At 34.2% G+C, this 18,785-nt stretch overlaps 1 protein-coding gene across 2 annotated transcripts in view; it reads right to left on the reverse strand.

Annotated features, from left to right (window-relative positions):
- LOC106663869 (furin-like protease 1) overlaps nt 1-18,785 on the reverse strand; it is a 418,429-nt gene that overhangs the window by 376,807 nt on the left and 22,837 nt on the right. For both annotated transcript variants that reach the window (XM_014389073.2, XM_024226794.1), the window contains exon 2: nt 14,106-14,270. In XM_014389073.2, the coding sequence (XP_014244559.1) occupies nt 14,106-14,261 (156 nt within the window). In that variant the 5' untranslated portion in view covers nt 14,262-14,270. The remainder of the gene's footprint in view (nt 1-14,105; nt 14,271-18,785) is intronic.

Genomic DNA, 18,785 nt, shown 5'->3' on the forward strand with positions numbered 1-18,785 from the left:
TAAAAGGTTATCTAAACTCAAAAACCGCTCACCCTAGAAAAAATTAGACAGTTTCTATGCAGTTCTACTTTCAAACTGCAATAATTTTTTTTGTTTTTCAGATTTAAAAAAACTAAAATCGAAATTTTAAGTTTCAAATGGTAACTTACATTTTCATATATGGATTCATTAACTTCATTAAATTTTGTGAAGAATGGCGAAAATTAATTGAAAATTTGTTCTTAAAAACGATAGATATACATGGGATCAACTTCTTACTGTCCCCTCGTTTTCTCAAAATCTTCTCAGCCTAGAAAAAATATTAAGTAATCATCTCTTAAAAATTAAATTTTTCTTTTTCAAATAGTTACTAACAATTCCACGTGCGGAATCATTACGTCAATTTTACAAAAATGACCAAGACAATTTGAAAATAGGCAGGATTCAGAATTGATTTTAAGACAAAACTTAATTTTTTAACACAATGTCGTAACAATTTATTTGAATTTTAAGTTGAATTACATAATTATGGCAAATTTGGATGACAAATGATAAGAGAATAACGAAAAAATAAATTAACTTGATTAACCAAACAACTCATAGTTTTTATAATCATCTGCATTTGAATCTCCAAAATTTTATTAAATCGTTGATAAAGATTCAAGCCCCCTATACAAGGTTGGTTTTCTTTTTATAAAATTAAATAGCAGTTTCATTTAAGTTGGTGGTTATATTCATAACATAAATCCATATATGTTTAGCAGTTTCAATTGACCGTATTAAAAGATGGGTTTGTTACAAACTTATAAAAGGAATAATATTGAAAACTAAAACGGAACCATCGCTGAAGATGCAAAAATGCTGAAACGCGTCTGGCAAACCAACACAGATCAGGATGATCGGTACCTACCAAATTAAAGGTTCATGACCCAACAGATCAGACAGAAAAACCTCACAAGCTTAAATTGTAATGTTGTTGATTTTTTTAAATTTATTAAAACCTTGTAAATAAAATTTTTAAGAACACAAAAATTAATTAATCACAGAAATCTAGTGGCTTTAATTAAATACCTGCGGCATATAACTTATGTCAGCAATCTCACTTTGTACAAGAAGTATAAAATCAATCGTTTCAAATTAGTATAATTCGTTTGAATGAGTGAATGAGCGAATGAATAACATAACTTTCAATGTTATTCTGTAGCATGTAAAATAACATAACTTATAACATAAATTTCTATGTTATAAAGAAAGGAAAATGATCCCCCCTCCAAAGTAGTGAAAAAATGTAAATTACTCTTACGATATAAACGAGTAGAAGTAAGTATTCGGGATCGACAGCAAAGTTCCAATTACAAATGAATTGGGATGCAAATTGCCTACTGAGTATAGAAATGGGGATCCCTCCTTGACAATAGAAAAGGACCAATTTATCGCCCCAGACTCCCTAGGTTATTCCTTTTATATGAAAGTTGTTGTCGGGTTCCTGGCTCTAAGGTCTTCCTGGGACACAATTTATGTGGTTTGGGTTGTTTGGCCTCCCTGGTGATCGGCCGACAAATAACAAAAGGCACCGCCGCATACAATATCTCAAATGAATTGTATATATACCGGCTTTGCATTCGGTCACCAGATTAAGCACAATAACATTTCCATCCTTTTTGCATGTCATTAAAATCCCGGAACGTCCCAAAAATACGATTATATATCAAAATTTAATTTTACTTTTCAACGTTTGTACGTTTTTAGTTATTAAATTATAATAAATTTGTCAGCTACCCGCATTTCAAATAATATTATTAATAACCGTTTTAACCCTTTACTATATTATTTTGTAAATAAAAACCCATCATACGGTATAACTCTACCTCTAACTTCACTAATTTCGTGATCCGCTTGACCAATTAATATATTACAATTAATTAAGGTTTTTAGTCGAGATAAAAAAGTCAATGGCACGAGCCTACATCTAACATTTCATAAACACCGTTTTAATGAAAATGTCGATGAATTATGAAATGCTAATACTGTTACATGTTACAAAAACATCCAGACCATAAAACACAAAGGATTTTTCGGAACTGGTTTGATAAATTTGTATGTTGCGAAACAAGTTTCCAAACGGTTGAAGCAAACGGTGAAGTTGAAGTTGGAGTTTGAGTCACAAATTGAAATAATAACTCATAATGCTATAATGAAGCACAAGAAGAAGCAATAACACATGGATTAGAAGTAAACCAATCAATGGATACGCTTGCCACTTTGACTAAACACTACTAAACTGTAGATTCATTCAGTATAAAACGAAACTAAGATCAAACAAGTTTTTGGTAACTGTTGATTGTATAAGCTACATACGTGCCAATAAAAAAGTTAAAAATAACATAAAATAGGCATGAATGATAAGGGCTTCACAGTTATTTGTATTTATTCATTAATACTGCAGGACCTTAAATTCTGTGCCTCTGTGAAAAAATTACATACATTACTAATTTCTATATAACTAGAACATGTTAATTTCGTCTACATAAAATTTCATTTCATTACTTATCGAAAACCTCAACTGCATGATTATTCTCTGTTTTTTATACCATCCTTTCTATAATAATTATTTTCCTCATAACAATAAACATTCCGGAAGTGGGTTTTTCGGAAATTCGGGCTTTAATATTCTTTCCCTGTCTAGGGGGGAAAAATTGGTTTTTCCATCCAAAATCATACCCAATCACAAGGAGAACATCATCCAGCGTAACGAAAAACAAACACTTTGAGTGAGTAGAAAAACATTGCTTGAATAAAAAAAATATTTTTTTGCATTGTATAAATTCACTTTTTTTCACATCCTACATGTATTTGTTAAATTTAAACAATGTTTGTATATCCCAGGCCCTGAAGATGATCTCAATAAAGATCTAAACGTTGGCACGATAAAGAAAATGTTTTTCTGAAACCTGAATCACACCAGACCGCATCTCACGATTTCCGAATAATCATAGATCAGAAAATTATTTGTTTTAATAAAAAAATATTTAATTATGTGGTGTGAAAGAAAATTCAACAAATACCGGAAAATCATTTAGCGATGGTATAAATTTAACTAACCATTTATTATCAGGTACTGGTCTTCTTAATAACGCATTAAAGGCAAAACAAGGTAAAAAGAATTAAAATTAAGCGTATAAATATAAATAAAGCTAACAGCTTACATATATAGGGATTTTAACCAAACAATTAAATTCCGCTATTAAATTGACTCATATTTCTGATTTGTATTCCATAAGCGATATAACATAAAAAAATACACATTTGTTAAATAATGTAATATACAGAACAAAATTTTCAGTAGCTCCTTTATTAAAGGGGGCGCATTGAAAAGCATCTGACCTGGTGACGTTATAATTGAGAAAGAATAGTTGACCCCCAAGTTTTATAATGGCCCGTGCTTTACGCAATGAAATTTTGTCATTTGTCTATATTTCGTTGAATAAAATATGAATCCTATATTTATGGGTATTAATTCATAAACTATTATTAAATTCTAAAAGTACTTGTGTTACTAATCCATCTGTCATGCCCTTGTTGCATACATTTCCTTCCGGATTTTGGTATTGTCATTTTATATGTATGTATTACTAAGCCATGGAATTCCTTTAATTAACTGAATCATCTAAAAATTTTGGAAGGCGAGTTTGTGATAGTGATAATGAATATTTGAATATAATTACATTGTAAATTCAACTTAAATACCAACTTTTAATCAAGTTGCTAGGTTAATGACAGTTTATGGGTCAAATTATCTACAGATACTTCCAGATTTCACTTTTATATAGTTTTCCATCGATTCGGAACATCTTATTTTGGACCTAGATTAATAGATAGATTCCACCTCTCTGAGCACACAGAAAAACGCTCTATAATTTTTTTAAACATACGGAGCTGTGTCCAGTAAGACAATATCAACATAGTCTGCGTGTAACGAACGTTTTTATTAACCTCACTAATGTTTAGATTTACACTAAGTTACGTGTAAAACTCATGCAATAAAGCCCTAAAAGCTGTGTATACAGCATGTTTTACTTCGTCTGGCTTGTTCAGTAGAATTGTGCTATCTGCAACTCACACACTATCCCAATCTAACGATTGCCACAGCAAATCTATTAGCAGGTAAGAATTCTTTAAGATTACTCTTGGAGGTTTGCGCGCAGTGGTGAACCTGCAGTTTGGTCGTTTTCAATCACTTCCTTTTCTCGCTGTGTCATTCAATCCATGTTTTTGATCTATTAGGTGTCATCTACCACTGACTGGTTTGACCAAAACAACGAGCATAGGCAGCCAAAATGACGTAAAATAACCATACCATACCATAACATGTTACCATCGAGTGGGTTTGATAGCTAAATCTTTATGTCGCTGATCGACCAGCTGTCGGTTAACGACCATGATGTCGGTATTTTCAAAGAACGGATCAAACATGAGTTGGAGCCAGAAAGACTTGTTAAAAATTTCACGGAACAACCTGTACAGACAGCCAACCTCTATCGACCCTGTAGTCCTGGCTATGCTCCTTCAGATTCCTATCCTCCTCTTCAAGACAATCGGCCAGTTCCTTAAAGGAAGACCGTCTGATACATTGGTAAAATAAGTAATGTAGTCAAAAACTTTACGCGATTAAAATCCAAGGATAATAGTAGAGAATTAGGTAGATGGCAACTAATCATAAACTATCATGGGACTCTAACATGACTTAACATGAGCTAACATGATTTAATATGAAAAATAAAGTATCTTCTTATTTACACACATTTCGTAAATTTACTAAATCTTAGCGTTTTATCATCATTAATAATTCTGCTGTTCAGATGAACAGTTCTTTTTTTTTAAAGCTATACAACCGACTGCACAAAATAAAAAACTTCGTGGTGAACTAGTTGGATACTACGAATCATAGAATCTACTTGGTTTCTGATCTTTTTATACAGTAACAAAATCAAGCATGAGTTCATTCTTTTATTGCCTTATAGAAGAAACAAGAGCATATCGTTTCATTCCAAGTTCAGATAATTGTTTTGGGAACAGTTCGGGATAGTTGAACGAGAAAACTATTTCCTTTTCACTCCTATATAATTGAAGTTTACAGAATGATTTGTTAACGGAACGTTCTATTCATGTTCTGAACGTTCGTTTCAGAACATGAAAATTAATTTGTATGAAATTATGTTAAATTGACACGTAACGATGCCTGGCGAAAACCAGTTAAGCCGAACGTGAACGGGGTTTGCGATGTTCAAATTGGCTTTGGTCAGGCTATAAGTGCGAAATTGTTAAACAAAATAAACTTCCTATTTTTGTTAAAACTTCTAACTTATAACATGTAAACTATTTTTTCCAATCTTATTCTTTTTTTTCACTTCTATTCGTTCTTCTTTCAACGGAGAAAATTGAAATTCTCTTCCAAATTTGATTAGCAGTGACTCCGTCTGGAAAATCTGAAAGCTCTCGAGTAAAACGACACGAATGTGTTAAAAATAAACTTTCTAAAGTTTATTGCCCTCAGCCTATGTTTATTTTTACATGTGGAGAGGTCTGCCTCAGGTTGCCCATGCAATTAGGATCTGTGTATGAAACTCCCCCGACCATTTTTCGTCCGAAACCGGACATATTTATCAAAGGTAATTTACCGACTATAAGAAACTCTGCTTTTGCTCGAATAAATTCAATAATGACACGTTTATGTAAAGATTTGAACTAAAATAATGAAGTATGACACGGAAGATCATAAATTGTAAACTATAAATCCATCACTTTTTCTTTAATAAGAAAACAAATTATATACTTTAAGTATTCCTACTACATCAGAGCTTTAAGGTTGATTTAAATTATTGTTCTAGAAATGTTAATTTCTAATACATTTTCTCCCTATGGCACTACATAAACAAAAATAAACAACAAAAAAATAAAATAACACTACACATCAAAAATAAAAAATGGACCGTATATAAAAGTGGTAGGTATTAGGTCTCTATTATTGACACTTGGCATTGGTCTCATGTAATTTCAGAATCTGAGCCATTCGAATAAAAATAGTAATAAAATAAAAATTTACGACCGTCTTGAAAGCACACTCCGTGATAATTACACCGTTCGGTAAAATAGTGCAGAACACCAAGTGTAAGTAAAGCTTAAGATGTGATATCAAGATCGATCGTTAAACCCAAGTGCATCCTAAAACAATGGAGACATTCCAAGTATTGTCAAGGGCTTGCCCAAACACTAAGAATATGCTTTGTGCATTTGGAGAAAAGAAAATAGTAAGACATTAAATCGCATATTTTTCTTTGTAATTTCCACTTAAACCTAAAGGATAGTCATACAAATGCACCATTGTTTTGGTGGTAAACACAAATGTTAAAATTGTTTATTTCATTTGATCTAGTTTTTACAAATTTGGAGTAGTGTGTGTATTTAATAAAGTATATTTTTTATTAGCAATTAATTATTTTTACTCTTAATTTCTCTTATGTGATTTCAACTTTCTTAAAAGAACAACAATAAACTATAAATGTTTTTTGCAATCCCATTGAACAAAAAGTATTTTAACCAAGAGATTATAAATTATGAGATTTCTCTGTTTGGTCTCCAGGGCGAAGGACCTATAATTTGGTAATTACCGATCATCCTGTCTGCCTAGCCTCACTGCGTTGGTCTGTCAGTCGCGTTTTAGCTATCCAGACTGTGCTGATTTGTGCGATTTAAGTCACGTGCCATTGTTCGTGCGTTATTTTTATATAACTGCTGTTAATTGTTAATTTTTAAGTTTTAAATGTACCATGTGTATGTAGTAGTTTCATGCTTGTCTTGTTCTAAAAAACTTAAGAGATGAAATTTTACTATTGCCCGTCCATTAGCCGTGGTTGGGTTCCAGATTGTTTCATTTCAACTACGACCCAATCAATTCCTAAATAAATCACACTCTCATTCTTACTTATTAACTTACATTTCCTGCAGGTTATGTAGGGAGTACTTGATTTCCTCCTTTACACCTATTATTATATAACTAACCTAATTGAGGGTCGATGGATTCAATAGTCCGACATCGATCCTCTCACACTACACATTCAAGCTAATAAATACATTCTCGCTCAACACACGCTAGTGACACAAAATTATCATTATTTTATAAATACAATAAAACAACCCTGTTTCCTCCGAGAATCGGAACAGTGGAAACGATTCTCATATCGGGTGACTTTCCTACGCGCTCTCTATATGGAGCCGAGGAATTAACCCTTCAATTAGGTGGGTCACATTGGCCACCTTTTATTTGCAGGCTGGAGACATACGCGGGGTAAAAGTAAGTGTCGTGTGCCAACTCGCAAGGTCTATACTTATTCGAGTGAAGATGACCCTTTTTCTACGTCTCTTTGTACGTGAGGGCTTATCCGCCGGACCACCGACGATGCCAATCATTTTCGTTTTTATATATTATATTTTTAGCGTCAGACTATCAAAGTAAACTGAACTTTGGTTTCAAAAAAATTAAATTAATGAAAATTTTCCCCCCATAGCAAATGTTCAATGTAGCACATATGTGACAGGCTTGTTCTTAAGTACAACCTGAACCTATTCTGTAAAAAATCAGGTCACTCCATACCAGCTGAACGCTAAAAATTTCGAGCAGTTATTGTAGAGAGGGCATACTCAACACGACACACAATAATGACACATCTACACAGAAAAACACTTTGAGCCTGATAATGATCTCCATAAAAATCGAAACATTGGCACGATAAAGAAAATATCTAAACCTACGTCATACCTGACCGTATCTCACGATCTCCAAATAATTATAAACTATGTTAAACTAGGGTATCGTTGGCAAAAAATGGGGAAATTCCCTTAATTTTCCAAATGGTACATAATCGAAAACAGTGCGTATAACTTGTTCATTTAAAAAAAAAAGATCACTCAACATTCTATAAATTTTCGTGTGAAACTTATAATTTAAACTAATTATTCATTAGTTTAACACATGAAGTGACATTTTAACGGTCACTAATCACCACACATATTTTAAACATTCAATGAAATAGAAATAGTTTTTACGTTTTCAAGTGGGCGTTGACAAATCGGCGAATGACATATTCAACCGTCCAGGGTACTGTACTATGAAGTCCTGAGTCCTAAGGATAAAGATTTTGTAAATTGGTTTGTGAAATTTTTAAATAAATAAATATTATTGTGATACAGGTTTTATTAATAATCACTCTTTATACCACAGTTTTTTGTGTTTTTTAAATTTGTTCATATATAGGCAATTGTAAAAATTTAAAGCAGATTATCAAGGGTGTGCAGGTGTTTAAGAGGGTGACGTACTCGAAACGCCTTGTTGAAGATTCATAGCCAGTACTAGAAGACACCTGTTACAACGGATCGGCTAAAACGAGCAAAATTAATAAACATGACCTTTCTTTAGCACCGGTTGGTGACCAGATGGCAAAATGATCCATGCATCAAGGATAAATTTTACAACATCTTTCAACTATAGCCCAAAAGAAAAGAACAAACGTAGACATTTTCGTATAGCAATCTATCATTTGGAAATACACTATCAGCCTAAGTGTTTTTTGTTATCGTGCGTTAATGAACACCACGAATTATAAAAAATAATTTTATCCTATACACCGCCCCATCGTAAAAATTTATTCAGAGCGCTAGTATGAAAGGATTATGATTGAACTTACAAAGATTTTGCTACATTTGTCAATTAGTATAAATATCCATCACATCCTAAATCCCCAGGAGGTTCAATAACTTTAGAACGCTGAGATATTTCTGGACTTGCCAAACAATGGCATCAAAGAAAATGGTAACACTTCCAAAGAGTTCGTTGTTTGAAACTAGTGTTTCGTGATGACGAACCGAAGTGTTGCTATACGAAGTATCTCCAGTTGTCAAGGAGGTGAAAGGAGCATTTGAAATCAGATTTCCTCCAATGAAGCGGTCGAATTTATTCTGGCGATTGCAAAAAAATAGGAGATACGAGGTCAACACCCAAGTAGTAAATTTAGAAACTTTACGACTCAGATATCTCTCTGAGTTTGAAATCAAAAGGTGAAGGGAAGGTGCCCGAAACAAACTCCTCTGGGACCTGCTTCGTCAGATCTAAGAAAAGTTTCACTACAGTAAGTCCTGCCAATTTTTAAGAAGATGAAATAAATGTTTAAGATGAGATTTCTTGTAATAAATGGATGTAATCATACTGGCTGAATAGTCGTTTATTATAGATAGAAAACAAAAAAAGAGATTTTTTCTTGACTTGTTATTGGTAGCAAAAATGATGACCCAAAGTTGAACGGTGTTGTTTCTATAGGTCCCTCAAGTCCAAAAAGATTTTACAAGCAATTTTGGGAACGAATTTATATGACAACAAAGAATGAACGTAATTCTTTTTGCGAGGGCTACGCGAAGTGTCGCTTCCATAGGTTCTTCCAGTTTTCAGAAATGTGAATGAAGTTTTTTGTAGTATGGTGACGAATATATACTGGATGAATGGCAGTTTTGTATAGAAGGAAACAGAAACGAGATATTTCTGGTTTTGTTATTGGAAGTCAAACAATGACATCAAAGTATGAAGAGAATAAGTTGAACATAAGTCGAAAGGTGTTGCTACCCTATGTTCGACCAGATCGAAAACATATTACGTATATTGCAATAATGAAACAAACTTTACACTGGCCGATGTAGTGTGCGTGTGTAGCAGTTCTTGTAGTCGGACAAATAGGGAAGAAGTCTCTGGTACTTCACTTTAAATTATAAATACATACGGGCATTAGTAAGGACAATATTGACATTTTTTGTGATGGGGAATAGCTGAGATTTAGTTCTCAGGGTTCTCAGGTGGAACAAGGTGAATCATCCTCATTTCTTAAATTAGCAGCAAATAGAGACTGGTTCGGACCTCGGCGAAGAGGTTGAGGGCTGAACAAATTGCAGCGCATGATCCCACGATCTTTGCAATTACTTCGCGGCCGTTGGCGTTTAGCTCGTTTCATTTAATTGCGGGAGTGCGGGTATTACTTAATACTTACATAAAGGCTAAGTACAGACCCAAAGGGAGAAAGGAGGAGGTCAGTAAAAGCATGGAGAATTAAAAACACACAGAGTTGTCAAAGCTGTCGATTATTTTAACATTTATCAGAGATTCTGGCGCACAAAGAAGAGGTTATCTAACTGCTGACAGACAAACTAAATAGACAATTCAATAAAATGTAAACCAAAAATTCGATATATTGCTATTTTCTTAATTTTATATTGTTAGTTTTATGATAAATGGAATTATATGGTAAACAAGTACGTACAATAACTAAGATCGTTAAACCCGTTCTAGTCAATTTCGTAAAAATAAGTTGTATGATTATTTATGTTTTACAATATTTTCTAATAATGTTGGTTAGAGGTTGGTTGAGTCATTTGCAGGATATTTTAACCTAAGAAGACAAAACTTCAATCTTCAATAGTATCTTCTTGTGTTATGAATAAGATTTAAATCAAAGACAGCGGAAACGCGCAGGTTTCTTATACGATAAGAATGGATGAGGAAGCAGTGCAACCGCAAAACACCGTTAGTGTCTATTCTATCTGACAACAGATTGAGTACGTCAAGGCCGAGAACTAACTGCAGGATGACGATAAAGATCACGTAATGTGTCGTAAGTTTCCCTTCCGAACTGGTCCGGACGTCCTACTGGAAATTCTGTTATCCGGGAGTTTGGATTTGGGTCATTTTTTAGCAAATCTTATCGCCATAGCATTTTCAACATCTACCTAAACTTGCGTTGTTTACGGTGAGTTGTGCTACGAAGAAAATCTACCTGTCCTATTTTACAAAATTTTAGATTTGACAAGACAATTTTATTATTATTTTTTAAATGTTTTTAACGTTGTGGTAATGTCACTAACGAAAAACGCTTACAATAATTTGCCCATGCATGCTCATGTTTTTCTCAGCTGGAGTTTTTCCAGGGTTAAAAAAAGTGGGGGATTTATAGCATGACCTCAGCATTATTTCCCTCAAGACAAGCAAGATTTGTCGCTAGGCTGTTGGAAAGACAGAAACATATTAAAGGGTATTCTTATCCGTTTCCATTTACCCGATGCGTACCGCACAAAGAAAGCCCACTTTTTAAGGAAAAAACATGCTGAGACATTAATATAAGAAATCAAACACTAATTTACAACACATTCAAATTCTCCCACAGGGGGTCTGGCGTTCAAAACAAAAAAGGGTCCTGCCCAGATATTAGAAATGTAGAAAATGAATACGGAGGGGAAACTCACTGGTAAGATAAACGATCTGCAAAGAGGGGAAACACGAACTATATTATGTGCCTATATTTGTTTTTCACGTTGTAAATAATGACCAATCCGGAATGGCAAGCGGAGAGTGTGCCGTCCCCGCCAAACTAATTATTTTCTTCGGAGGGCACCCGGCTGGTTACTGCTATCAAGTGCATCACCAGAACATTGCCGAAGTTTTGTTTTCTTGGAAAACCCTTCAGTGAATGAAGCCCTTAGGTGATAAGAAACTCTTGCCTCAGCGAGATGTATTAAAAAAAATTAAGAAATTAACATCAGCAACTTTAGAAAAGGTATCCGCATAGCCCACTAACAGATTAAACACGTTTTATTTTATTACGTACTTTAATATTGCATTGCATCTAGTCATTTTTAATTGGAAATCCTTTACAGCTTCGAGAGGAGTTGGTAATTAGAGACCGGATTTCTGTGTTATTGGATATTTTGTTTGCATGCGTTTCACGTCTTCTAAAGCTTAGAATGTACACCATATATCTCTTTGTTTCATGACCCAAGAAAGCATAACCTCAAACAAATTGCAAATTTTGGACCTTTTTGAGCTAACATGCACCAATTCTATTTTTATTTGACAATTAATCCAATTTCATCGAATTTATCCATTTTTTAAGAAAAAATCTGAATTAAATTTCTCTTTAGCAATTACAATGTTTTTTGCAATTATATATAATTGTAAATAATATTACTGGCAAAGTAGTAAATGGAAAATATAGTAATTCGCAGTAGTACACAATGAACCTATTCGTAAAAACAAAGCGTTTCATCAAAAAAGCCCATGAGGCCCGTCTTTTTCGTATTTTTATTGCTAAGGGCTCAGTTCGTAACTCAAATCGAAATTTTGTACATTTTCTAATAAAATGCCCAAAATAGACGCGACTTCGTGGAAAGGTTTGTTCGTGCTATGAGAAAATTATAGCAACCGAACGAACATATTAAATTTCAGTATGCAAATCCGATGGTTTTTAATTTAATGAATAATTACACAGTACGTTAACCTTTATGGAATGTTACTAATCCTTCGACATCCTTTAGATGAAAAATAAAGAAAATCAGTTTCTCAATTTCATCCTTTCCACAATCAATTGTTTGTTTGTTTTAAATTGTTTTCTTTGACAAAACAATAATTTTTTTTCTTATAAGAATTGTTTTAAATCGAGATCTCGCCCGGGCAGGTGCTTTGGCCAATTTAAGTGCGTAGCGTCCCTTATATAGCCTGGGTGTGCCGCGCTCTACCATCCGTGTGGTCTACAGTCTTTTAAGGCCATCGGAAGTCTCGATCGAAGAGAATTTAGTGGTCGACCGCGATGTAGACGGCTAGACACGGCCTTTTATTGCCCTTACCGCACTACGGAACCATCACTTAACTAAACCATCACTGTAAGGGTGAGCTGAACATCAACAGAGGGGCTTCCTCAGAAAATCTATTCTCTAGACGTCATCAAGTTCTCTACTACTGGAGCGGCAAATTGGCGACTATTCGCAAATCATCTCGCTTGTACACTTGAAAAATGGGGAGTTCTCTTCACCAGACCAGCACTGGATTGTGGCAATCGGATGACTGAGACCGTCTGTGCAGAATACGAGGAGAACACTGCTTCGTGTGCCAAAATGGGTCACACCTTTCCAAAGACAGCCTACTAAGGTAGGGGGTGGAATCAACGTCCGTGCCTATAACTAGCTGATTACCATACTGAATAGATCGTTGACGGCACTAATTACATTGAGGAAGTTCTTCTGGAAGTTGAGATCACATTTATTGGGGACAACTTCATTTAATGCACGATAATGCTCGACCGCTTATTGCTGGTGTCACCCATTACTTGGAGGATGTACCACAATGAGGCAGCAGCACAATCTCCTGACGTGAATCGTATAGAACAGTTATGGGAAATGATGCACAGACGGGTAAGACAGTGTAAGGGGAGTGTAATAAAAATTTTCATAGGCGACGATGGGAATCGAACCCACAACCCTGGGTCTTCAAGCCAAGAATCTAACACGCCAGCCACTCGGCTACGTGTCCATCTGCCGCTCCAAATATAAAATGAAGTTTTATTTTAATTCGTCCACCTTATGTATTTCTATACCTTTTGCAAGAGATCGTTTGTATTTTAAAAATCCAATTTTCACCCGTACCTCATTACGATAAAAATTCTTAATAAAAATTTAAAAAATCAAGAAATTAACATCAGCAATTTTCACAATTATCTCCATAGCCCATAATCCTGTAACCTTTTATTTAATAGTCATTTGCTCGTTTAGTAATTCCAACTAAAATTTTACATTGAATCTCGTAATTTTTATTTGTAATTCCTTTTCAGCTTTGATAGTTGAAAATAAATTCATTCCTTTCTGCTCCTGTGTGTATTTTTATCATGATGATTCTACTTCTGAAACAATTACTAATTCTGACTCATTTAATTTGGCCATTTTCACACTGAGTATAACATATAAATTATTCCATCAACTATTTATTTTTAATGTTACTTTTATCACATAGACGTCTCATATTATAATACATCATGACAAATGAAGCTAATATGACATACTAAGAGAAGAAACAAAAACTGGGACTTCATAAATAAGAAGGACCTAGATCTATAATCACCGTTACATCGTTAAGATGACGTGTGCGCATATAGTCAACTATTTAACGTCAGTTATCACAATTTTATAAAACTTAATATTAACACTATATGCGAAGAGAAAACTCAAAAAAGGCCTAAATAATTTATTTAAAATTGCAAACTGACCTCAGCTAAAAGTGTGAAACCGTGCATCTCGGCGATCCTCCTTGCGTTCGTTGGTCCGCCTTCGATATGTGCAGCCCATTGGGATGTGTAGTGGGACGTCACCTCACAGACTAGTATCAGTAGAGAACATATCAACAACATCTCACACCTCAGCATCCCATATCACTGGAAAAAAAGTAACATATTAAAAACGCAAACAAAATCAGGAGGGAAAGTAATTTTTATATTGCTGAATTCCTGTACATAATAAGCATACCCGGTAACTACAGAGTATACAAGTGATCGGTTTGTAAAAAGATGACGATTTTCGTTTGGTTTAACTATAAAGACGTTATGCTCTTTGAGTTTGTTCCAGGCGGCTGACACAGAGCTTTATACTCAACAGCTGGATAGATATGGAGATTTAAAAGATCTTTCATCAACCGAAAAAAGTAACTCTGAATTAAGATAACGCTAGTTTGTATGATCTAATTTGTCATTGACAATATTCTCGAAAGTGGAAGGAATTCGAAATGCCCACACCCTGCTTATATCCCTGATCTCACGCAGGCTGGTCCCTGATCGTGCTTTTTCGAAATTTTAACCGGAAACACAACCATCAAATAGAATTGTAAAGTAGTCGACAATAATGGCTAAGGTTTTATTGGGTAATTATTGTTTGATATTCATTTTTCAATAAAACCTGTTCCTTGCAAGGACTTTTGTTACAACTTAACAGCCACAAGTTTTAGTAAAACAGATAAATTATTCAAGAAGTAGGTGAATAAAATGCTGTTCTCAAGTTTGCATCTATGGGATTTATAAATGGGGCAGAGAGGAGAAAAATGCAAGTCATACTTTTACTAGACATTTATAAACTGGAGCACAGAGCTTGAAACCTATAAATGTACTGTTTCATTCGAAATAAACTTCTTTTTTTATTTTCTCTTTGGCTAAGCCTTTTTAAGATAAAATTTTAACTTTTTTAAAATCAGAATAGTGTTTGTAATGCCAAATATTCAGAATAAAAAATACATTTTTCCGCATCAGCCGATACGATTTGATGAGATGTCCCATTATCAAATATTTATCATGATTTTTTTTCTTTTCATCAATCAAAACTTCCCAGAGCAGGTATTGTATTCAAAATATTCAATTATTAAAATGGAATGTAGGAGGCAGGTCCTTGCGGTTTTGTCCAGGCTACTGTGACCCTTCGCAAGGACATGAAAACGCCAAGTGACCTTTTGCTTGACAAAGTGGATCTTACATATAAATTATAACCGTCCCATTTACCGTGGGTAAAACAGCGATATGACTCGGGTAGAAACAAAATATACTTTACAAAGAACACAACTTGCACATTAGCTTAAGTGACTGTCAGCGATAATGGGAAACTACGAGCACATATCCTCTTCAGAAGGGCGCTCGGTTAAATTATTCCTTAAATCCACAACTACCTTTCAACGCAAAACGGGAAAATCTTTACTGGAAAGGGCGGAAGTGATATAATGGTTGGCGAAAATATTTACTTTGTATATCCAGACAGGCTTATTGTTTGCGGCGTAAAAAATCCTTTAAAATAATGTGTCAGGCTGTATAGGGTCGTATCTGAAATTTTGAAGTTGAATTAGGCCAGATGTACGCTGTATAATTTTTCTACAAAAAAGCCAAAAATTTTAAATTGAACTGAAAAATATTAAACACGTATTTTATGATAGAGTCATTGGTTCAAGAGAAATTCAGCCGGGCCATCTAAAAGTACACCCTGTGTGCGTGCGTGCGTGCGTGTGTGTGCGTGCGCGTGTGTGTGTGTGTGTGTGCGCGCGCGCGTGATGACTGAAATCCTCCATCGTACCAGTATTGTTTATCTTTTCTGACAGAGTATAGTTTTGTTGAGTCCTCTGATGAAGACTAATACTGAACAAAGAGTCGATAAATTAACGATACCCTTTAATTGTACCACATCCCTGATAGAACTTTTTATAGATTTAATCTTGTTTAATACGATCCTGCATATGTTTGATAAGACAAAACAACTCATACATAATATAATCGTGATGTAAGTGACGACGTACAAAAGAGACTTAATTGAACGTTGACAGTGTAATCTCTATTCAATTTACATCGACCGATGCACAGGCTCCGTTTTCAACCACTTCTTCAGGTGAATTTCTGCTCTTTATTTACATGAAAATTATTTGCTCCAAAATGTTTCCATTGATAATACGTATGGTTACTAAATAGCAGCTGGGATAATGAAAAACTAAATAATTCATTTTAATTTATATTGGGTGCATTAAAGTTGAGAGCTTTTGTGTTAGATGAATAATGCAGTCGGCCAGAGGTTCTATTTTTCCATAATACAATGTATAATAATATTATGTAATACGTTATGTTATATAATAAATAAACTAATTAAGATAATATAATGAAATAAATAATACTAAATCATTTTAAAAATGATATTTTATGTATATTATTAATATTGCAGTACATATGGTACTGTATTGTAGATTAGCATTGATAATTTATTGCAATATACATATGTAAAAATAAGAGAGATAATAAAATGTGCATTCCTTGTATATTAAAATCAACAGTTGCTTCCCCTTTATCAATGAGATTAAAAAGTGCCTATAAATTGTTCTTTAAATATTTTGAAACTGTACGTACACTTGTATTTAGTGGTAATGAGAGAGTTGTATCAAAGGTTTGTAGTTTGAAGGTTGATGTCGAACCATTCCAGCAAAATTTGAGATTCTAATACTATTCTGCTAGTATAGTTAAAATGTTAACATTTCTGGTTTATTTGAAAGGTTTAAAAAATCACACTGTCATAAATTAAAAAAGGGTGATATACTGTTTATAGAAATATATTTTTGTGAGCCCAACCAGATTTCCAATTTGTTCTAATTTATTTGTTAAAAGAGTTAAAAAATGGTTGCTATTTGTGCACCTTTCATGTTAACAATCGAGGAACATTTTTTATGGGTGTGTTTTGTCAACAACCTCGGTGAGACATCACTCCATCACCCAGGAGAGAAAGGATTGTATTTATTACCTGAAGGAAAATGGTAAGTGATAAATCACTCGTTTTCTCACAAGGTTTTATTTATCGTTCAGGAGGGTTTGGATTTCGAGGTCGTGAAGCATTCCTGTAGATTGAATCCCACCGATCAAAATAAATGTAATTTCTAAACCATCCTTCCCTGCCCTCAACCAAAAGAATAAACAGTACGATTTGTTGTTATCACATTCGTATGAATTATGATCTCAATCCATAATTTGCCAATTATGTAAAATTTAAGAATCTTAAATATTGTCGTAGAAGTTGGCGAGGTTAATTAATAACTGAAATAGCGAATTTCGATCTTCCTCTCCCAAGTAGGTGTCAATCTATTGTTGCTAGGATGTTAAAACGGTAGGGAGTTGTACAACTAGAGCAGACAGATTTCTAGACCTGATATTTAGCGAATCAGGGATCCGATTCAGAAGCTACTAGTACAATTGATCACTATGTACAGATTTCATCATTTAAGACGAATGGCTGTTCATACAGTTTGGACGAATCATCTTTTAATATAATTTTCATAGCGATCGGATAGTAAAAAAGCTGCGAAGAACAAAATGACATATGATTAAAGTAAACGGTTAAAAGCGTCTCAAAATCTAAACGTAAAATTTGTTATCCGGTAATCCTTTTAACCGGACTGTTTTATCCGGTTCGTTGAGAATGAATCACAAACAACCCAATTAAACATGTTTTGGTTAACGCAACGTTTCCATTATCCATTTGAGAGCGTTAATTAAACTTTTATTGCCCGGAGGTCATTCTCGAGAGCTCACCGCCAAAAACATGTAGTCACATTTGATATAACAACGCTTAACCCTTTATAAGAGAAAGGGAAAGGGGAAAAAGGAGAGAGAGAGAGAGAGAGAGAGAGAGAGCGTGAAAAGGTAAGGTTACAGGGAAGTGATAGACGAAGTAAGGAAGGTGTATGTGTGTGTGTGTGTGTGTGTGTGTGTGTGTGTGTGTGTGCGTGCATGCGTGTGCGTGTGCGTGTGTGTGTTGTCCACGTATTTTACTATTGTTTTGCAGATATATAATAGACCTCCGGCAGACAGAATTTGTATTGACTGAATGTACGGTGCCTTTATTATATATGCTATTGAATTGAGAGAAATTTACATTATTATTATTATTATTATTGTCTATCGCAATATTTTTTTTTGGAAAGCGTTTTTATTATCAGTGAATTAATAAAATCAAAATACATATGTTTACAATTAAAACGAAAAATAAAATACATGTTTCACTAAACGGCATGGCAACAAACCGTCTGCCAGTGTTGAGCAGATTATATAAGAAAAAAAAAGCTAGAAAAGTAAAAATAGCCTTGCAAGAAGGGATCAAATACATAACTGAAACTGGATACTCAGATAGAAGAGAACAGGCAAGCCGGGCATCACTAATGAGGAGACATTTTATTGCAGAGTTGAGTAACTCTATAGATGAGAATCAGAAAACCGCTGCGTACCAAAAACGGAAAGGCACAAGTCAGAGCACCTGGAAGATACAGCCAAGAAATGAAACAAGAACTCTACATCCCCAGAACAGCACTTGACATCCATGTGACACATCCATCCGCTCTATCCGTGATATATAATTCAAATGAAGAAACTCTCCTCGTATTTTAA

This window comes from Cimex lectularius, unplaced genomic scaffold (assembly GCF_000648675.2).
Source record: "Cimex lectularius strain Harlan isolate CLEC.00 unplaced genomic scaffold, Clec_2.1 scaffold7, whole genome shotgun sequence".
Classification (NCBI taxonomy): domain Eukaryota; kingdom Metazoa; phylum Arthropoda; class Insecta; order Hemiptera; family Cimicidae; genus Cimex; species Cimex lectularius.